At 43.8% G+C, this 23,061-nt stretch overlaps 1 protein-coding gene across 16 annotated transcripts in view; it reads left to right on the forward strand.

The window, feature by feature from the left end:
• Positions 1 to 23,061, forward strand: part of DENND2B (DENN domain containing 2B) — a 340,796-nt gene that overhangs the window by 53,898 nt on the left and 263,837 nt on the right. For 7 of the 16 annotated variants that reach the window (XM_025189962.3, XM_025189963.3, XM_025189961.3 and 4 more), the window contains exon 2: positions 18,817 to 18,906. Coding sequence is in view for 3 of the 16 variants with exons in the window: in XM_089778641.1 (XP_089634767.1) it covers positions 19,500 to 19,532 (33 nt within the window). In the remaining 13 variants the exon portion in view is untranslated. Of the gene's footprint in view, positions 1 to 18,816; positions 18,907 to 18,931; positions 19,533 to 23,061 lie in introns of those variants that run through there. The other 9 variants (XM_075927977.2, XM_075927976.2, XM_075927984.2 and 6 more) reach the window with 4 other exon arrangements.

A 23,061-nucleotide genomic window follows, 5' to 3' on the forward strand; every position in this document is an offset into this window, starting at 1 on the left:
AGTTGAATTTGTATGTAAGTCGGAACTGGTACATATTGTAGGGGAAACTCTAGCCAAACATTTCTCCAGAGCTCAGTTTTATTCTCCCACACCTCACTTCCCTCAGTCCTTTATTCTCAAGCTGAGGTGTCTGCTGAGAAAAGCCGCTCCGCGTCTCCCTGGTCTGCTGGGGGGAAGCAGCTAGTGCGGGGTTGCCTCACCCCGTTTGTAAGTAGGGATCCGATGTAAGTCGGATCCATGTAACCCAGGGACTGCCTGTAAAATAATTTCTATTGTTTCTTCCTTCATTAAACGTGAAAGCCACAACAGATAGGCTGTGTCTACACTGGCACGATCTTGTGTAAAAGCGACTGCTCTTGCGTAAAAACTTGCTGCCTGTCTACACTGGCTGCGTATTCTTGTGCAAGTAAACTTAAGTTCTAATGTATGAAATCAGGGCTTCTTGCACCAGAACTCTGACGCTCCCACTCAGGAATAAGCCCTTTTGTGCAACTGTTCTTGCGCAAGAGGCCAGTTTAGACAGGCAACATGAATTTCTTGCGCAAGAAAGCCCTATGGTTAAAATGGCCATCAGACCTTTCTTGCACAAGAGAGCATCTACACTGGCATGGATGCTCTTGAGCAAAAGCACATCTCTTGCGCAAAAGCACATGCCAGTGTAGATGCTCTCTTCTGGAAGAGTTTTTGCCTGAGAATGCGCCAGTGTAGACGTAGCCTAACTCCTCAGTGGCTGCTACATTCATACAGTGTGTGGGTATGACATGAAGACATCCACTTCTTGTTTGTGGTTGACCCCTTATACTTGTGTTAGAAAAAATATCATCTCCTCAGGCCAGTTCAAGACTCACCTTCTATCCTGTATCATCTTAGGAACAGGATGTAGAGCAGGAATGATTTGCTTCAGATTCATCTCTGTTGTAAGGCCATGAATTTTGAGTTGAGTGAGGAATAGTGTGACTTTCAATTGTTTCATAGAATCATAGAACTGGAAGGGACCTCAAGAGGTCATTAAGACCAGTCTCTTACTCTCACGGCAGGACCAAGCACTGTCTAGATATCCCTGAGAGGTGTCTGTTTAACCTCCTTTTAAATATCTTCAGAGATGGAGATTCTACAACCTCCCTAGGCAACTTATTCCATTGTTTAACCACACTGACAGTTAGGAATTTTTTCTTAATGTCCAACCTAAACCTCCCTTGCTGCAATTTAAGCGCATTGCTTCTTGTCCTGTCATCCGAGGCCAAGGAGAACAATTTTTCTCCCTCCTCCTTGTGATACCCTTTTAGATACCTGAAAAACGCTATCATGTCTCCTCTCAGTCTTCTCCTTTCCAAACTAAACAAGCCAAGTTCTTTTAGTCTTCCCTCATAGCTCGTGTTTTCTAGACCTTTAATCATTTTGTTGTACTTCTCTGGACCTCCTTCAATTTCTCCACATCTTTCATGAAATGTGGTGCCCAGAATTGGACACAGTACTCCAGCTGAGGCCTAATCAGCACAGAATAGAGCGGAAGACTGACTTCTTGTGTCTTGCTCACAACACTCCTGTAAATGCCTCCCAGAATCATGTTTGGTTTTTTTGCAACAGTGTCACACTGCTGACTCATATTTAGCTTGTGGTCCACTATCATCATTAGATTCCTTTTTGCAGTGCTCCTTCCTAGACAGTTACTTCCATTCTGTATGTGTGAGACTGATTGTTCCTTCCTAAGTGGAGCACTCTGCATTTGTCCTTATTAAACTTCATCCTATTTACCTCAGACATTTCTCCAGTTTGTCCAGATCATTTTGAATTTTGATGAGCATCTTCAGCAGGCCTGGGCAAAATACAGGCCCTGGGTTGAATCCTGCCTGGCAAGCCATTGGATCTGGCCTGCGGATGCAGTAGGGAGCCCCAGGCAGGCTCCCTGCTTGCTTCGCCCCACCCGCATGCTGCTCAGAAAAGCGGCTGCTGGGCCATTTCTCTTTCACAGCTGTGAACCTGGAGGGGAGGGGAGAAGGTTTCATAGGCTGTCCTGGTTCCCAACATAATCCCATTGGCCGGTTTGAAAAACAGGCTGTGCACAAAGCATCACGTTCCCCCCCCCCCCCAACTCCGGCTTGTAGTTATTCACATACACAGATGGCCCCTGCAGCCTATGCAGTGATGGGGCAGGCAGGGAGCCTGCCTCAGAAATGTGCAGGGCTGCTGTCTAGGAGTCACCCAAGTAAGTCACCCTAGCCCCTCCCTCCCCCAACCCTCTGCCCCGCACTCCTGCCCCCACCCCACATAACCCAAACCCTCCGCCCCCACACCACACCCAAACCATCTCCCAATCCATTGCCCCAGGTCACAACCCCCTCCTACCTTAGGTCACAGTGCAAACCACTGCACCCCAGTCCAGTGCCCCAACTGCCTCCATCACCCTAACTCCCTCCCAGACCCTACACCCTCTCCTGCACCCGAAACCCTTACCCCAAGATCCCTTCTGCACCCAACCTCCATCCCAGACTCTGCCCCACCTCAATTAATATAATGGAAAAGTGCGGCCCTTGACCAATTTCCAACATCTTGGAGTGCCCCCCCCCCATCAAAATTATTGCCCACCACTAATCTAAACAGACCAAGGGTGACAGAAGAGAAGTAATATTATTCCCATTTTACAGATGGGGACCCGAGGCACAGACAGAGTTGCGGGATAGATTTTTAAAGCTCAAATATGACTTAGGCACCTATCTCTCATTGATTTTTAATGGAAGTTAGGCATCTAAGTGCCACTTATCCCACTGGTGAATACCTTGCCTGAGATGAGGTCTACCAGGCAGTCTTCAATTTAGCAGGTGTAGCTGATCTGAACAAAATGTCACTTTCATGGATAGATTTGATTAATAATAAAAAGAAAACTACTTAAATACTTTGAACAGATCACCCAGCCTTGCATGAAGTTTTGTATTAATGGTTAAGGTATAGTCTAGCAGAGATAAAGGCAAGTGAAACATATAGTTTATTTGTTTTTTAACAGAAACTGATGATTTAATAAGCAGTTATAAATCTCTGGGATGTACAGACATTGTCAAACCGCACACTCCTGCCAAGTTTTTCACTGACTAGACTGAAAACCTATGAGTCATAGCGGCCTGTTCCATTCTCCACCTCAAATGCCTCTTTTTTTTGTGCTACAGATTGCAGGTGTTATCAGCCACTTGCATTCATGGATTTTCTCTTTCATCCAGTAGATAACATGAAAATTGTTGACTTTCATTATCTGCGGGTGTGCACATGCATGTGGAATCTTTTTCATTCAATTGCAAAACCGGTTGCTAAAAAAATCACTAAAGGAAAACATTCCTGGAAGGTCCCATTACTGCAGCCTCATAAATAGGGCTTGTAGTGGGAGTTCTGACAGCCCTATGGACACACTGTCAGCCCACTCAGCTGGTAATACTAATATTTTGTCTCCAGTGATCTCAAAGTACTTTAATTAATTCATTCTTACACACACACACACACACACACACACGCCACCATCTTCAGGCTTCACTTATTATACCTGGGGTTTTGGGGGAGGACATGGCGGAAGGAAAACAACTTGGAGAGAAGTTAATATTCTGAAATCTGCACTCACGCTAGATAATATCTTAGGCACTTTTGAAAATTTCACCCTTAAGTAACTTCTTTTCAGAAGTGACTTATGCCTAGATCCTCAAAGGCATTTAGGTGCTTAACTATCACTCATTTTAATGGGAGTCAGGCACTTAAGTACCATGGAGAATCTAGGCCATAGATGCTTAAGTTCTGTGGAGTTGCAATGAAACTTGGGTGCCTAAGTGCCAATGTCACTTTTGAATATGGGACTTAGATTCCCAGATTTCTTAGGCGCTGATGGAAAATGTTATCTTTAGTCCACAGATGATCCCAATGAAATCAATAAGACCCCTGTAGAGCAGGGGGCTGTTCATGATTAAAAGTTATCAGAATCTGGCCCTATGTGATTTTCCAAAGTTCCACACTGATGGATCAAAGGCAAAACAGGAAATGGACAACGCCCCATCTCCAACTGTTTTAAAAAGTCTAAAAATTATTTTGGAGCTGGTACATCCCAATGTTGTAGGGTTCTTATGAGTCCGAGAGCGCAAGGCTCAATGGAGAGGAGGAATAGTATAACAAATGCATTTTAGAAAACTTTAAAAATGACCTAAAATAGCCTGCCTACATATAGTATTGCTGTGGTTTCAATGTCTCATATCTCAGGGCTCTGCAGGGATGAAACAAATGCTTATTCCAGCTGAAAGTTGAGAATCTTGGGTTTTGATGATAAACAACTTGTACAGGCAGTCCCCGGGTCACGTACAAGATAGGGACAGTAGGTTTGTTTTTAAGTTGAATTTGTATGTAAGTCGGAACTGGAGTCTAGATTCAGCTGCTGTTGAAACTGACCAGTGGCTGACTAAAGGAAGCCCGAGGCAGAGCTTCAATTCTTACATACAAATTCAACTTAAGAACAAACCTACAGACCAGGGAGATGCGGAGCAAAGCCGCGGAGGACGCGGACGGCGGGACTGGTGCGTCTCGGCGGTCCCGCCGCCTGCGTCTCCCTGGTCTGCTGGGGGGGGCAGAGGCACAGCTAGTGCGCCCCCCCCCCCAGCAGACCAGGCTTTTCTCGCCATGGAGGACGCGGGTGGCGGGACCGCAGCACGTCTGGGCGGTCCTGCCGCCCCTGTCCTCCACGGCGAGAAAAGCCCCGTTCGTATGTAGGGATCCGACATAAGTCGGATCCACGTAACTTGGGGACTGCCTGTATTTCTAGCCATAACTAGTCTGAAGGTTTGATATCTCTAATCTGCTACTGACTATTGCATTTCCTGGACTTTGGGCCAGTGTTAATTTTCAGAGAAGTGTGAATTTTTGATGTAAGGTATGATGAAGAAAACTTTTCCTTGGTAAGTTTTTTTTTCCACAGTGTGAATATGTGTGTGAGTATGGCAAAAAATTCAGTGAGTTGAAAATAACCCTGATGGGGGTTGATTAGAAGGGAGAATGCCAGTGAAGAGACATGCATAGAACATGGAATGCATCATAGAATCATTCAACCTGAAGGAAACTTGAGAGGTCATCAAATCTAGTCTTTTAAGCTCGTGGCAGGACCAAGCACCATTTAGACCAGAGGTTTTAAACTCGGTTTACCTTAGGGTCAGTGCCAGTCCTCAAATCCTCTTAGTGGGCCGATGATGTTCCTGGAAAATCTTCACTCTCTCCACCTGCCTAAGGCTCTGGAAGAGGGTTTGGATGTGGGAGGGGGGTGGGGGTGTAGGCTCTAGGAGGGCTTGTGGGTTCAGGAGGGGTGGAGGTTGGGCTCTAGGGGGGAGTTTGGGTTCAGGAGGGGTGGGGGTTGGGCTCTGTGAGGGAGTTTGGGTGCAGGAAGGGAGGAGGTTGAGCTATGTGAGGGAGTTTGGGTGCAGGAAGGGAGGGAGTTAGGCTCTAGGGGGGAGTTTGGGTGCAGGAGGGGAGGAGGTTGGGCTCTAGGGGGGCATATGGTGCAGGAGGGGTTGGGGTTGGGCTCTGAGAGGGAGTTTAGGGACTGGAGGGAGGTGGCTGGAGAGGATGTAGGCTCGGAGGAAGTGGAGTGTGTGAGGGTGTGTTGGGAATGTGGGTGCTGCACTTTCCTTGAGCACCCCCATCTGGCAGTGGCTCTGTGGGATGGGGAGGTCACTGTGCCTTCCCCCATTGGTCTCCTGGCTCTGCCCGCTGCCCCCAGGTGATTTAAAATGCCCCAGGGGACCCTTCTGCCCCCACTAGCAGCACAGTGGGTCTAGAGTGGCTTCTAGAGTGCTGCCAGCACGTCCCTGTGGTTGTGTCTCTCTCCATACTAGGGGTGGGAAATAATTTTTAAAAGGGGGCCACTTCAGGCATTTCTGAAGTGGCCCTGGGACACCCCAGAAGGGGCGGGGCCTGAGGCGGAAGGTGCGGGGCCAGAACACGTCATGTGCTTCCCCCCCACCCTGATTGGCCTGGGAGTGGGGGAGTGGCAGGGTGGCTATGGGCTGGAACCACCGGCTTGGGGGGCCAGATCCAGCCCGTGGAGGGCCCTTTGCCCACCCTTGCTCCAAACACTGCTCCTAACACTGCTCCCAGCAGCTGGAGCAGCACACAGATACTGCCCCCTCCTTCCCGGGCCTCAGGGACTCATGCCAGCAGCTTTGCAGGCCTGATTAGATAACTTTTGAAAAATATTTTGCAGCTGGATTGTGGAATTGCTGAGGCCATAGACGGCCCATGGGCTGTGAGTTTGAGACCCCTGGTCTAGACCATCCCTGACAGGTGTCTGTCCAACCTTCTCTTAAACATCTCCAGTGACGGAGATTCCACAACCACCTTAGGCAACTTAGGCAATCATGTGACTCTGCAGTTGATTACTTGGTAGTTATTTGTTTGAAGTTAATTTGAATTTCAAAGGCTGGGTAAGCATCGTCCCCATAGTACAGATGAAGAAACTGAGGCCAGCTAATTGTGCAAGGTCACACAACAGGTTATTTCAGAGCTAGGAACAAAACTCAGTTCTCTTGGCTACTACTTTGGTGCCCTCTCCACTAGCCTTCCGAAAGTCCTTGTAAAAGGGACTTCACCACCACATATTATGGCAAAAAATTTCCTTCACAGATCTGTCTCGTGAGCTATGACTGTTGTGTTACATTTTCAACAAGCATAGCACTCCCACTGAAACTCATGGGAATTTTATATATGTTGGGAAATAATACAAATTGCAGTCAAGATCCGACATGCAGATGGTGAAAGGGGAATTTCTCCCTAAGCAAACCAAGAGTTAATGATCTGAATCGTATGATTCAGATTTTCCATAAGCTGCTTCCTGTATTGTGGGTACCATCTGTGCTCACAATTAAATATAAGGACACTCATTTGTAAGTTTAAACACAGGCACAATCTGGGTGGTTGCTGAGTGCCTTCATCTCTTACTTTTCTGAGGAATAGTGATAGAAATGTAGCCGTGTTAGTCTGGTGTAGCTGAAGCAAAATACAGGACTAACAAGATGGTTTATTAGATGATGAGCTTTTGTGGGCCAGACCCACTTCTTCAGATCAAATAGTGGAAGAAAATTGTCACAACAATTCAAGAGTTTTCACTGCCTTATGAGATTTGCTCCAATTGGGCAATTAGGTGTAGTTGCAGGGACAACTTTCAGCTCCCACAACAGTGTGTAACTGCCACCAGGCAGAATTGAACCTGGGACTTCTGGTACTTAGTGTAGGAGCCTCTATAGTTTGAGTTATAAAGCCAGCTGGCTTTCAGCTTAGGCTGTAGAGTTCCCTTGTTCTTATCTCTTGCTGTAAGTGGTCTCATTGTCACCCCATAGGACAGTGAACCACACTAGGGCTTTGTCTACACTGCAGGGTTTTGCGCAAGAAGCTTTTTGCGGAAGAGATCAAAAGCGATGTGATTTTGCATGAGAGAGCATCCACACTACATGGACACACTTGCGCAAGAAAGTCTGAGGGCCATTCACACCTGTGCTTTTTGTGATAGGCTTTTTTTGCGCAAGAAACCTCTGTGTAGCATCCACACACACCTTTTTGCACAAGAACTCCTGTGCAAAAAGGAGTCACTCCTCGTGGGGAGAGGAATAACTCTACTGGCAAAATCCCTCTGTCCTGTCAATTTACTGTATATTTTTTTGTGCAAAAATGAGCTTGAGGTATGGACACTCTGTGGGTTTTTGCACAAAAACAGCTGGTTTTGCACAAAAACCTTGTAGTGTAGACTTAGCCTCGGTGTGTAGGTTACAATTGCAGAGGAGGTTATTTTATTAAAAGCCAGGGTCTATTTCCCAGTAGGTAAAACTGAGACTTTATTAGCACTTTCATTGTTTTGGCAGGATCCTGAAAAGCCAAAAGCCAGCGTGAGCCTTTTGCTGTGTGTGAGACAGCTGTTAGGCACTTTTCCTGCACAAAGAGGCTCCTATTTAATGTAAGATGTAGACCATGTGGACCATGGGAAATTTGAGGTTTTGGACTAACTACAAAACTGAAATATTTAAGCATATTTCAAATTCAGGTTGTCCTTCAAAAAGCTTTGTTTGCTGACATTTAGGAATTCATTTTAATGTGATTGTTTCATACTGTTTTTTTTTTGCTAACCTTTTCACATATTTGAGGAAAAGGATTTGTAGTGATGACGTGTGAAGACAATAGCAATAAAAGGATACATGCTTCAAAAAGTTACATGTTGTGACAATTCCGTTCTAGTTCAGACATTGTTAGATTCAACTTTATTCCAATGGACTTTTTTTGTGCCTCCTACGTACAAACCTATAAGCGCTGGACATAAGGGTCCTGCTGTGCCCCCTCACACACTTATTTCTATCCTATACATGGTTACTGTTTGGGTCAATGTTTTCTCAGCACCCCCACTATACAAATTGTCCCAGTATTTCTGTACATTCTTGTCTTTCTCAGTATAGCATGGTTGCTGTGTCCAAGGATTTCTGGTGCTTCTGTGTACTGGCTGACTCAGGAGGGCCACAAGAATAATCTTTCTTGTGCTATTTTGGTCCTTGCTCTTCCAGCCTTGGCTGAAATCAGAAAGTGCTGGAGTGAAACAAACAAAATATAACACGAATCAAAATGGTTTTGAACTTGTTTCCAGTTTTACAGGAGCTTGGTTTATTTCTTATTTTTATATGAATTCATGCTTTCATTCCTGTTACTTTGCAGCCTTGTGTCAGTGGGTGGAGACAGGAGGGCCGGGGAGTTAAGAGTTCTTGGGCCAGGAACACAGGGGGACAGTGCCCCTACCCCCTTTTGCTTGCTAACTCAGCAATCTAGCCACTAGGCTACAGGCTGCCAGGGTCCTGGCCACATCTTCCTATTTCTCAGGGTCACTTGAAAGCTTAATTTATTTTATTTCCCAGGCCCTAGCTGATTATTTTATAGGAAGAGCAGAACTTTCATGTTTTTAAAATGATGAATTGACCTGGAGTGCCATGCAGTGTCTATATAGGATCTCAGGGGAGGTAACATGGTTTAGTGTTAGAATGTAAAATGAAATTCTACTTCTGACTCTGCTACTGACCACTACAGTATGACCTCAGGCAAAGCTGATTGATTCTTTTTGTGCCTCCCCTTTTCTATCAGTAAAATGGGGCTGACGCCACCTGAGCGTGCTGAGACCCAGGAATGGAAGGTGCAATGCATGCGCAAACCATATTTTTACTAATTTCCGCTATCCGAAATCAAGGAGAGAAATTGCCCACAGCTGGGAAATCTTGCTGTTATTGATTTTGTTCCCTGGTTGACAGTATGCAAGGCAAACTCATAATATGCCTAAGAAAACACATGATATTTTATTGTTCCAAAGGCTAAATAGTGTAGGTGGCTTGAGTTGCCATTCCAGAAATTCGTACTTTCTGATGATGTATGTCCCATGAGATCCCTTCTGTATGTTGGCTATAGTTCACATGGTCACACAGGTCAGCTTTGTGACTCAAGGCATGTCTAAAATAACTCCAGTGCTGTATTTCCTTTCTCCCACATGCAAGCAGTTGCTTTGCAAAAAGAATGGTAACATCAGGCTGACATTTTACCTCTGTTTCCTCGCAGGCTTTTGAAGATAGCATCTGCCCAGTCATCATCAGAGGTTGTGTAAACTTCCCAGTGCACTTTTATAACTATCAAAACGAACCACAAAATGTACTGCAGTTGTTTTTTGCTTTTTCAGTTCAAAGAGAGTGTAGTGTTATTGCATGAGATCATCCTATGTAAACATGGTGATATTTAACTAGACAATCAGCCTCGTAGTTGCTGAGGTTATATTTGGTGTGTTGAAAAGGACATTGTAAGAAAAAACACCCAATCCTGTTCTACTTGGAACAATGGCCCCACCTTACTCAATCAACCCATTCCTTCTTTTCATTGCTGTGCTGACTAAACTCTTACTCATGTCAGCGCCACAGAGTCAACATAGTTACAGCTGTGGTCCTACCACCTTCATCCTTTGGCCCAGTACCCGAGTGAAGATCCTTTCTTAGGTGATGCTTCCTTTCCAAAATCCTGGTCCTCCACTGGTTGGTTCTCACAATGTTTCAATCATTCTGTGTTCCCCAGAGAGGGCTCCACTGACCTTAAAGTTCAGGGTAGCATTTGACTTAGGAAACCTATCGCGTCCACTTACATGCTTAGGGCAGAGTTTGCTATACTCACTCCTATTGGATGATACTGTAGCAGCACTTGCTTAGCTCTGCATGCAGTAAAGTTACATCCTTGCTTAGCCTTGCTCCAATTGTGACTCCAGCTGTGGGAGGCAGGGAAGGACAGCAGTGATTTTTCCAATACTCCCCTCTGCCTTGGTGATCAAGTGTGTGGAAGGGGGTGGGAAGAGGGAAAGCTCTGGCTCCACCCCACCTAGTAGTCAGCCAGAATTGAAGGGCAGGTGCAGTGAAGGAGAAGTAACACAGACCAGTGTTTCCCAAACTATGGGCTACGGACCGGTACTGGGCCGCGGGAAAAAAATACCAGGCCTCAGCGTGGCTGCCAGGGTGTTCCGGGCTCCCGGACTGCCTGTGCAGCGCCGGGTTCCCCAAGCCCTCAGCCGGGCAGGGCGGATGCAGCCGTATGTTTCAGGCTCCTGGCTGAGGCATAGTGAGGGTTACCAGGTGAGCTCTTATTGCTGGCTGTGGAGGGAGAGGGGGGGTCGGATGTAGGCCGCAGGGAAGCAGGATTGGGGCAGTGTAGCTGCCTGGGGGAGATAGGGAGGGGAACCGGCTGGCCGGGGGCGGGAGCAGTGGGGCTGGCCAGGGGAGATTGCTGGGGTGGGGCGGGGGAAACGGCCAGCAGAAGTCAAATAAGGGCCATTTCCTTTGGTTTTTTAAAAACATACTACTATTTATTTCAACAAAACTATGCAAATGTTTAACTTGTAATATGTGTTCAAGTCCCACTGAAGGGAAAAGGACTTAAGCACATGCTTAATGATAAGGAGGATTTTTTGAGGAGTAATGTTAGTTTGAACCAAGGGATTTGGTTTGAAGTAACGTGTCCTGGTGCTAGGGTTGCCAGGTGTCCGGAATTCACCTGGACAGTCCGGTATTTTCGCCTCCTGTCCAGTAAAAAAAATTCAGAGTATACCGGACACCTAAAATTTCCGGTATTTTCTGATTTTTTCCCCGGACAGGAGGTGAAAATGCCGGGCACCTGGCAACCCTACAAACACTCAGCGCCTGGCCTCCCGTCCCCCCCGCCCCCTCTGAGTCCTTCTCTGGCTCCCAACACCCCCAGCCACCCTTACCTGGTTCCGCAAGGCACAAAATGGCTGCTGACCAACGAGAAGCATTCCCCTGGGTCTTAGTGCTCAACCGCTCCTCTGTTCCTATCCCTGCACTCACTCTTAAAGGGGACATACTGTTTTATTTTACTTTTTTTTTTTTTTTGCTTAATAAGTCTTGGAGTCCTTTTTTCTTTTTTTGCTCAACCCCCCCTTTTTTTCCCCTTCAACAGAATTTTTTCCGAGTGTTTTTTTTGGGGGGGGGGTTGGGGGAGGTTCGGTATTTTTGTTTCAACCATCTGTCAACCCTACCCGGCGCACACTTCCTGGTTTGAATCAGGTGTGATTCGAACTAGCATGCTGGCGAGATCATGCTAATGAAGCGCAGGATATTTAAATCCCCACTTAATCAACTGTTTCGAATGCCTGCATTTGCATCCCTAGTTCGAACTAGGGTGCAAGTGTAGACATACCTTGAGATAGTGAAATCACTGTGGTAATCCAAACACAGTCCTTTGTGGGCTATAAAAAGATGGTAGGATTATCTTTAACTTTATTGTTAAAAGGAATTATTATGAAAATATTAAAGATATTAAATTGATATTGGATTGAGTAGAGACTTGAGTTGAAAGTGTGATATGACCTACACCGGTGTAGTGCCATTGAATCTAATGGAACTTTACACGAGTAGAGTCAATCATAGGAGTAAGTGTTGGTAGGATCAGATTATATTTTTTGTAATATTTTTAAACAAATTGTATTTCAAAGCAATAACCCTATGGGAATTAGTATTGTTTATTTGTATTGCTATGGTGCCTAGGAGTCCTAGCCACAGATCGGACCTCCAATGTATTAGGCATTGAACAGATGCAGGAGGGACTATTTGCTTCATGTACGTGAAACAGGGCATTGTCCCATGGGCTCTGAATATGCCGTATGTGCCCTGTGATATATCACTTATTGCAATTCTCCTGCAGCCTAATACTAAAAATAAGATCCTGATGCTGCATACCCTGTATTCATATGAGAAGTCTCACTGGTGTCAGTGGCTGACTTATGTGAGTAAAGTTTTGCTGGACTGAACCCTAAAACTGCAAAGAGTTACAGGAGTGGGCCTTCAAACAAAGATCAAGAAACATAGTTTTCATCACATTGAACTTTGTTAGTGCCTTGACACAGTGTCTTAACCCCTTACTTCCGTTCCTGCCCAAACAAGTCCCTGATGATAGTGATGTGCTGAGCCCTTCCTGCACTTCCACTCAGGTCAGCCAGAATCTCAGGGTCAGTATTAAATTGCATCAGAATGGGATTTTGACATTCCCTTTACATTGGCATGATTTGTTGGCAGCTGACAATATGGTGCCCCATCCCTTGACTCAGCAAGTGAGGGTATGTCTACACTACAGCACTAATTTGAACTAACTTAATTTGAATTAATTAGTTAATTCGAACTAAGCTAATTCGAACCAGTGCATCTAGACCATTGAGTGGACCCTGAACCGAGGTAAAGGATGGCCGGAAGCAGTGCCGGCAGGGCATCAGATGAGGACTTAGAGCGTGGAGCTGCTGTCTCAGGCTAGCCGAGGGCTGTGCTTAAAGGGACCCGACCCCCACCCTGGACAGACAGTTCTCAGGGGTTTTCCGCTTGCAAAGCAGTCCTGGCTTGGAGTGCACTGAGTGCCCACACTTGGCACATCGCAGCATTCGGCCATCACCCCGGCTGCACTTGCCGCAGGCTGCCACCCGGGGGGGGGGGGGTGGTGGTGAATTGGTGGGCTGCAGGAGAGTTTCCACCCTGAGGAGCCCGCAGAGCCACCCCAGTCCTCTTCATCAGGGGCTCGTACCCCATTCCTCCCTCACATCCTTCCACTTACCCGTCCTCAGCCCCCCTTCCTGATGTACAAAATAAAGGACACGTGTGGTCAAAAATAGAAACTCTCTTTATTGAACAAAACTTGGGGAGACTGGGAAAAGGAGGTGGGAGAGGGGAGGGCAACTAAAATGATCAGGGGTTTGGAACAGGTCCCATATGAAGAGAGGCTAAAGAGACTGGGACTTTTCAGCTTAGAGAAGAGGAGACGGAGGGGGGATATGATAGAGGTCTATAAAAGCAAGAGTGGTGTGGAGAGGGTGCATAAAGAAATGTTCTTCATTAGTTCCCATAATAGAAGGACTAGAGGACACCAACTGAAATGAATGGGTAGCAGGCTTCAAACTAATAACAAAGTTCTTCTTCACAAAGCAAATAGTCAACCTGTGGAACTCCTTGCTACAGGAGGCTGTGAAGGCTAGAACTATAACAGAATTTAAAGAGACGTTAGATAAATTCATGGAGGTTTGGGCCATGGAGTGGTATTAGCCAGGGGGTAGAAATGGTGTCCCTGGCCTTTGTTTGTGGAAGGCTGGAGATGGATGGCACGAGACAAATGGCTTGGTCATTATCTTCGGTCCATCCCCTGCAGGATGTTGGCCGCTGTCGGCAGACAGGCTACTGGACTAGATGGACCTTTGGTCTGACCCAGTACTGCCATTCTTATGTTCTTATGTTCTAAGCTCAGGGTCGGGGGTCTCACTGGACCACCTTGATTTTCATGCAAACCTGCTCCTGGGTGGCCAGGCTGGCAGCTATCCTGCCCTAGACGGCCACTTTTCTGTGCCTAGTGCGGAGGTCGTGGACGTTGGAGGCTTCCCCCCAAACCTGGATGAGGTCCACGATGTCCGCACTAGACCAGGCGGGCGCCCACCTCTTGCGGCCCCAGGCAGGCTCCTGGGAGCCGCCAGCCTGGTCCCGGGAAGAGGCGGAGGGCTGGGTGGCAGCGGGTGGCTGGTTCGTGCCGTGCCAGGTGCAGGGTCTGCTGGCTGGGTGCTGGCAAGCTTGCACCTGGCACGGGCACGGTAGCCAGCTCGTGCCCCTTTAAGGGCTCCGGGGCCGGGAGGGGGGCAGAAGAGTTTCCCTGGTGGTGCCCAGAGTGGCCGCCAGGGAAAGCTGGGGAGGGCTAGCCTCCCACTAGTTCGAATTAAGGGGCTACACAGCCCTTAATTCGAACTACTTAATTCGAACTAGGCGTTAGTCCTCGTAGAATGAGGTTTACCTAGTTTGAATTAAGTTTGAATTAGCGGTTTGTATGTGTAGCGCCTATTAAAGTTAATTCGAACTAACGTCTGTTAGTTCGAATTAACTTTGTAGTGTAGCCATACCCTGAGAGAACTGACTGCCACCTGAATCAGAGTGTAAAAAGGGAGATTTCTCTGTAAAACACAGCTTCATGGGAAAAATCTGCATGGTCACTTCCGGGTAGAAGGCCAGCCTCCGCTGGTGTGAAGTGGGGTATTTCTACTGAAGTCCATCTTGCTGGTCCAATTCACACCAGTGGAGCATCTGGCTCTCTAGAATGCCAGAGTTGCTGTGAATTAACCAGGTATGTCAGTTCATATTACAGCTTAGCTGTATTTAAATATTTTATATGGATTTTCTTTCCCTTTTTAAAAACGTAGAAACAAAAACATCACGAGGATGTCATAGAGTTGATGCAACAGGTGAGCTTGGTATTTCAAGAGCTAAAGACTGCTCAGACCACTGTGAACAGTTTTGTTTCTATGTTTTAGAGCCCAAATTTAATATAACATGTTCTCACTTAGCTGAAACAATATTTCATGAACCATTAAGAGCCAAATTGACTTCTGTGGCATCTTCTGCTCCTGATTTTTTTTTTTTAATTTAAAAAACATTCAGAAAAAAAAAAGCACTCCATCGTGCTTTCTGGACAACCAGATCACATTTCCATTTTTGCTCTTCTTGGCATGGACTCCAGATGCGTATTGCTGAGGAGTTTACTCAGTGTGCTCTGATCCTTTATGATGCACTCAGTACTTGTTTCTGCATGCACTCCTCTGGTGTCTGATTCTCACATGGGGTACTTGGAACCACACTGTGGTCATAAGGCTCTTTCAACCAATTAGAATGAGACGTGTCATAAATAAGCAGAAAACTTTCCCTCTCTCTGTAGGTGGATTGCTTGTTTACCTCTAGTGGGCTCAGTGCTTATACACACAATATATCAAAAAGCCACCATACTTCTTGACTACAGCCTAACCCAATGGCATTTACTAGTATAACCCAGTCATCTGCTGGGTGTGGTCCTCTGTCCCATTTATAACCCCAACAGACTTTGATCATCAGCAGGCAGGATCTAACCTTGAATTTCTGTAGCTTAGTGCATGAGCCTCTAATACATGTTCTAAAAACCACATGCCTCTTAGCTAAGGCAGTAGCAGACTCAGTAGCCACGTGGTCTCATTGCCAGCTGCTGGACAAAGCACCAACCCCAGGAGGAGCACCTTGTGTAACTGCTTTACTATATATTTGTTCGTTGCTGTTTCTGCTGTCACTGCAGGCTCAGATTCTGGCTTGGGCTGTGTATATACTCACTCCCAAATAGCCATGACCAAGTGATGAATTTTGGGATGGAAATTGTCCTGACTCCGGCTTTCCTGCAGTCAGAGAGGCCAGCAGAGAGGCCATCAGTGGTTAAGCCAGGAAAAAATGTTTTGGGGTGGGACTGGAAAGTCAGGGGATATAATCCATGTGTTTTATTGTGTGCTTACTTGCCAGCCCACCTCCAATCCCCTCTCAACCTGAGCAGATTATTTCTGCTCTTGGCCAGAATTACGTTGGATGATTATGCGTGAATCTTATGGTAACCTGAGTACTTTCATTAATGTGGGCCTATTTGGAGTCATTTAGGGCAGTTTCACATCAGGGGCCAGAGCATGTCCCATAATGTTTGTTCTCTGATATATGTACATGTTTGGCTGTGCATGCTGTATTTTAACTGCTACATTTGTTCTGTACTGTTGACTCTGTGCAACTATATAATGTTTAGAAAATTTTCAGAACAGTGTAAGCGCTCGCACACACACACACAAGCCCTATATACAGAAGGTATATCCATGTGATACACTACAAAGCCATGTGATAAAACAGAGTTGTGCACAATACATTTATTTATGGTGGGCTCATATACTACACTGATGTGAGTCATAGAAATAAATACTCATATAAATAAATTAGACTTGACCTCCACATCTGCCCACTAATCTATCTCCCCAAGATTAATTATAATCTCCCAATGCCTTGAACAGTTCAAACATTCATCATTTAAAAAGAGAGAGAAGGAGAGAATGCTTCCTCCCACTCCTCCACCCCATCTCCAAGATTACATCTGCCTAAGCCCCATAATGGGTATAATTCAGAGTTGGACCAGACACAGCTTTTCTAGGCATAAATATATCATGATTCCATACTCCAATATTTTTGCAGCGCAGATGGACTCTGCACCATTGAGATGCGTAGACTGCCACTCTCTCTTTACTCAGGCATGAACTGAGATATTGGACTTTTTAAAAATTTTGACATTTTTATGACTAAAAAAAAGCTATTTTGGTCATTTTTAGAAGGCTTCCATGGTTCCCTTTGCAGGCTATACAATAGGACACATGGCTAACCAAAGCAGTTGGCTTTGCAAGTGGAAGGCACAAAAGTCCTCCTAATACAATTTTTAAGAACTTCCCTGAAATAGTCTTAAAATCTATTTTCTGCAATATTTGTGAAATATAAAGAATGCAGTATGGTGCAAGATTATTTAAATGTTTCATTGACACTTGTTTAAGAAAACTTAAGATGGGGTAGTTAATATGTGAACCAAATCCAGAACAGACACTTGAATGGATCAAGGAATCTTTTTATTTGCTTATTAATTTCTCTGGATTCTGGACCTTGACTATACCTTGACCACGAAAGCTAAATCTTGACAAAAAGTAATTGACTACCCAGATATAGAATAATTGGTGGCATTGCCATTCATGAAAAATGTGGATTTCCCAAACTTATGTCTGTGAAACCTTTATACCATAATTTTCTGTCTGTCTTATCCATAAGACATTTTAAACTACACCATGCCATTGTGAAGTCTTTGTATGCCTCATATATGACAAATAGAGTTTGTAAAACAAAACAAAACAAAACACACACACACACAGCTATATTGGGATTTTTTTGATTCGCACATATATTTGCTAGCTGCCTTGGTTACCATGATCTGGCAACTATTTATAATAATTTCTTGTGTAGCATTTGCTAGATTAGATAAGGATGGTTGCAAATGTCTATTCAATTTTAAGCTATTGATTGGAATAATCTATTTCATGGGTCCCGAAAGTTGTTTCAGGATCCTAAAATGTCTCCTCATACACTATGTGTGGAGGATCATAACATCAGAATGGACATAATAGTGGGGGGAAATGGATTAAGCGTACTTATTTTATGCTCCCTTACTAAATGTTTCAGTTTCACATTTTACGTCCTCTAGGGGGAGTGTTGCTTATATTGCATGTGCTGTGCAAACTGGAATCATACAGCCTCTAAAATGCTTTTTATGGAGTTTTTAAAACTTTCAGCACTGTCTCTAATTAAATCCTAAAAAGAGGAAGTCTCCAAACCATAATACCAAGTTTGAAAACTTCAAGCTCGATTGTGCTTCCACTTAAGTGAAAGTTCCCATTGAGTTTTAACAACCGGGGGGAAATGTCCCCTTGTTTTTACTGACCTAGTAGCTTAAAAAACCTCCCAAGAATATTTTTATCTTGATCACAACCAAGATGGTCACTGTGAGTACTATGCAAAACTGCCCGTCATTTAAAGGGACACCTTCAAGCTGTGTTTTGTTGTGGAAAATAAAAGATATATTTTTGTTTATGCTTGAAATTAGTTTTATTTTACAGAGGTTACAAAGACATTTTCATTATCAGTTCCAGTGAGTTATCTCTCTGATATAATTGCTATGAAACAGAGCTCTGGATTCACTGGGTGTCAGTGAGTTTGGGGTGAAACCCATTTAACTATAGGATGGATATAAGAAAAACACTATGAAAGGTAGCAACAAAAAGTCCTATTTCAGAAATGTGATTTTATCAGAAGTCTGTATTTCATGGCTGCGAAATAGGTCTTTGAGGATTAAAATCTCTCTCATGGTAATATTGATTATTGTTGAGGAATGCCTTTAAATCTGTTGTATGTGATTTCTATTCACAGGTGGGCACTGTGAATACTTTGGGGTCTTTGTTTTTTAAAAAAGGAAAGGTTTAATCCTTTGAAAGTAACTGGCATTTGATTTTGAAGCTGGCTTTAGATTTTAAATGTGGGTTTTAATATTATTGGTCAGTGGGAAGAGGGGAAAAGAATTTGTTTATAGATCCATGGATGTTGACATTGATGTGTACATGCAAAAATATCAGTAATGCTGGCAGTCCATAAACCTTGCATCCTGCCAACATCCTAAACCTAAAATGCAGTGTGTGACAAACACCCACCATGGGGAACTCCAATTCATGAAAGATGTGATAAAAATGGGGGGTAGGCAGTACATCTGCATGGAAGGTAAATAATCTAGGCAAATAGTTACAGTGATGTCTTTTAACATGAGGGTCTTTTGTGAGGTAAAGATGGTCTCTTCTATTTCATAATCTTTGTACATTCCTGATCCACGGATTTTTCTTCTTCATTACAGAAACATGAAAGAATATAGGAAATCCTGTCTTGACCACCATGAATACATGAACTAATTAAGCTGCTCACAAGGTACTGGGCAAACAGTAAGGTAAGCCGGCATCTGTGCCAAGAGCTTTTCATGTAATCTGCATGATTGTATTTTGCCAAAGCCCCAGTACTGCAAATATCAAATGTATATTAAGCTAAGCAAAGACAAACCATGTTCCAGGTTAGAATACAGCAGATTTGTTTTTTATTTTAAGATTTTTTGCAACCAAACTACCTTCTCCTTCCCATGGAAAAAGTCCACAAAACACTGTGTTGTTTTTGAAAAGGCAGTATCTTTATAACCACAACAATCAATTCGAAAACAATGCTCTGCTACTCAAACTGACTTCAGGAGAGGTCGGGAGGTGGGGTGGAATGCCTGAAAAACTCAGTTGATGAAAAGGCACGCTGTTTCATGGGTGCCTCCCAGAATTGTGACTCTGTGTGTATGTGTGTGTGAGTGAGAGAGAGATCTCCATGACAACTAGTCTGGCCAGTCTGTGTTCCTTGCAATCATTTTAACTGGAATCAGTGCTGTGAAAGGTCACATGAAGGAGTTGTGGGAAGCACAGCAGGTATTAGTCCCTAAACTACTGGTTTTTCAGTGCCTTAGCTAATAGGACAAAGTTTTGTCTGGGAAATACAAAACCAAGAATGGAGTGGAAAGGGAAATGCTGCAAGTTTCAGGTAATAAAAACTCCCCTTTATTTTTTATCTCTTTGAAAGCTTTTCCGTGGTGTTTACTTCAAGTTGAATGACTGTTAGTTTGAAATCCATGGCTCATGGGAATGTCCCAACAGTTGGATTCTATTAAGCAAAGAAGGGTAAAACATTGCAATTTTTCTGAATAAAAAACCTTTTTGGTTATTGAATTGAATGTAAGGGGATGCAAAAGTGTTTGTAAATAAAAGTTCTAATGAAGGGCCATATCTTCACTTCAGGAAAATGCAATTTTATGGGAGGACTCCTAGATAACAAAGACATTGAAAATTACAATAGTCATGTTTAGATCCGAGATTATTATTTAAGTATTGAAGTAATAGAGTTCAGCAAGCTGTTTGTTTTTCTTTCTTTTTGAATGTTACCATATCTTTCTTATGTAATGAGAAAAATAAATGGCTTACAAAGCAATTTAAGCATAATTTTTGAAACCTCCACACTTTTTGATCTTCGCACAGTTTGAAGAATGGATTGTTTTAGAGTTTCTTCTGGGTAGAGTTTCTTCTTCTTCTATCTCAGATTGCTTTACTCAAATGTGTCCTGGATACTGGTAGTCTGGTTTGATACAAGATTTTCTTACAGAAATTTTGTCTTGTTGCTGGTTATAGGAGTTTTTTTACAGTGAAAATTTTAAAATGAGTTGTTTTAAAACCAGCAATAAGAACCTTTTTTTTCTTTTGTTAGTTTTTTTTTCTTTTATTAAATATTGTAAATGGGATCAACATTATGCTGGTGTGACTAGTATCTTTAATGGAGAATACCTGAACATTAATTTAAAATCCTATGCTTAGTAATGGCATAACCCAGGGTAGGAAAATTTATGAAAATTCTTGTTTCTCAGACACCACAAAAACACACTGAACTGATGACCATGACCTTCAGATTACATTGTCCACTACATTGCTTAAAACACCCATCTACTTCTCCATACTCTTTTTTTATAACTATTTTCTTTTGAGCATTTGTGTCTTGATTCACAGTTCATTGAAGTCAATGAGAGCATTCATTTTGGCTTCAAAGGGCATTGGATCTGGCCCTTTTTGATACCATCTCGGCCTCTGTTTCAATCTTTGACAGAGGGTCTTTTGTGTTCCCTCAAACAATGAAATACACTTCTGATTGGCTTAAGGGTGTCCTGTCCGCTAGCCAAATCAGAGATAATGCTGATGATGCCTGTTTCCGCTTTCAGTTAGTGATTGTAGGGGGAAAACATGGAATAAATGGAAATTAGATCTCTTCTGCTTACTCCCCACAAAAAGTCTTGTGTTCATATCTTGATCAAAAAGCGTTATCAGTTGCACTTCAAGGATGAATTTCAGTAATGCTTTAGCAAGCAAACACTGAGGTCACTCTGATCTGTCAACAGCAAACTTCAGAGCGAGAAAATCTTATGCTGAATGTAATGTTGCCATGACACGTACACAGTAGCTGGTAATTACCTGTCTGTCAATTAAGTACCGATCCTCCTTCAGCAACTGTTTTTAGACTGTCAGATTTAATCCATTCTGTGTTTTGTTAATGCAATACTCCTTTCAATATCAAGCCATCAATTACTTAATCAACTTTTTGATATCACTATATCAAATATATTTAAACATATTTGCTAATTGTTTGGGGGCAGTTGGATGTAAGGAGTATTTTTTTTAAGAAGGAGGATGACCAATGTGTTCTTTACCATATTTAATCAGAAACCCATTTTTTGAACATGACACGTATACCACTTGTAAGCTACATGTTGAACAATGGTTTACACAAACAAATGCTAAGTATGCAAAAAGAAAATCTCCTGCCTGTGCAGTAAGTGCAGAAAGGCTATCGAGCTCTGACATGTGTAGAGGCTGGCTGGAAAATTGAATTGTCATTCAAAATTAAGGTAATAAATGTCATGTTGGTCTCTCTAGTCGATTAACTGATAAGCAAAAGCTTATAGGTTAATGCAATAGACTACACGCATTTCTCCCCCACCCCTTGCCAGTACATTTTTTAGCAGGCTGGCCAGCAGCCCAGCTCAGTCCTGGCTTGCCCTGGCTCCTGGACCTAACCCCGCTGCAGCTCTGCATTTAAAGTGTATTAGGAGCCAGGCAGGCAGGCAGCCTGGCTCAGTTACGGCTCTGATCCCTCCGGACAGGGGCTGCCCAGGGACTATAGACTAGCCGACTAACTGATAAGATTTCTTGAGATTAATCATTCAATTAACCGATATTTACCATCCCTACTTTGCTGGGGTGTTTACCTATCTGAGTACTGCCATAACTTTTAACCATTGCAAGTGGTAAACATCAAGATTTTAATGGTGCCCTGTGCAGTGCAGGATTGGTCCAATGCAGAGAGCACTGAACACACTAACTAACCTTTCAGCCTCTACCAAATGACGCTGAGGGATCTAACCACATGACTTCCCATGAGTGTAATGGGAGAAATGACATTAAATCATCAGTGAACCTTTTGAAAACATATAGGGTCCTCATTTCCCCCAGCTCTGTGATTGCACTTCTCTGAAAAGGCTTAGTTTGGTTTTTTTGCTCTCCTGCCCCAAAGGCTTATTTTAACTTAAGAATCAAAAATAATTCAAGGAGGAAGGGATACTAAATATGCTCTGTGATTAATCCCCAAAGCCAAGGAAGTGACAGTAGAATTGAGAGGCAAGGTGGACTTGTGAGGCACTAGAGAGGGATTCAGGAAACTTATGTTCTCTTCCTGACTCTGCCACCAAACTTGAGCAAGTCACTTCCCCCCTCTGGGCCCCTGGCTGTTTAGATTGTAAGCTCTTTGGGGCTTGGATTGCCTTGTATCGTGCGTGTACAGTATTTAATACAAAGGGGCCTCAGTCTTGCTTAGAGCCTCTAATACTGTAATATTAAGAAGACTCATGCATGAATAGTTGAACATGAAGACGAGTAACAATTATGATTACAAAAACCCTGCTAATTACTTTCTAAGGGGTGTCCAACTTCAGGATCCCTGAATTTGGAACACAAAATAGCAACAGTAAGCTCTCCCCTACGAGTCATTAATCATATCGCTGTGAAAGGGGGCAATCAGATTTACATTTGGCCTTAGTGGTACAATGATTATATTTATCAAATCAGAGAGCAGAGACACTAGTTCAATACTTCTGTTTCAGAGTCCTCCGAAACGGTATCATGAGTCTCATTTTTGTTGGTATGAGACAGGTAGTCCTGTGATACAGCTGTTTGTCACCGCCTGGCTTCTTAGTGCTGCTTCCTCATCTGAAGTAATATTGCTGTTTAAAGGGACTTCATCTCCTTTAGTCTGAAATTTAAATTATTTTACCCTTCCCCTCTTTTAAACAACTTTTAAATGAATCTGTCCTTTCCAAAATTGAGAGTCATTGGTCCTGAGTCTGACCTCCTGTATGACCCAAGCCCTGGCATTTCGTTCAGTGATTTGTGCATTGTGCCCAGTAACTTAGGGTTGACCTGAACACGCTGACTTGACACCCCAGGAGACCCAACACTGTCATTCCAGGAACCTG

This window comes from Pelodiscus sinensis, chromosome 5 (genome assembly GCF_052426305.1).
Source record: "Pelodiscus sinensis isolate ZL-2025 chromosome 5, ASM5242630v1, whole genome shotgun sequence".
In the NCBI taxonomy this organism is placed as follows: domain Eukaryota; kingdom Metazoa; phylum Chordata; order Testudines; family Trionychidae; genus Pelodiscus; species Pelodiscus sinensis.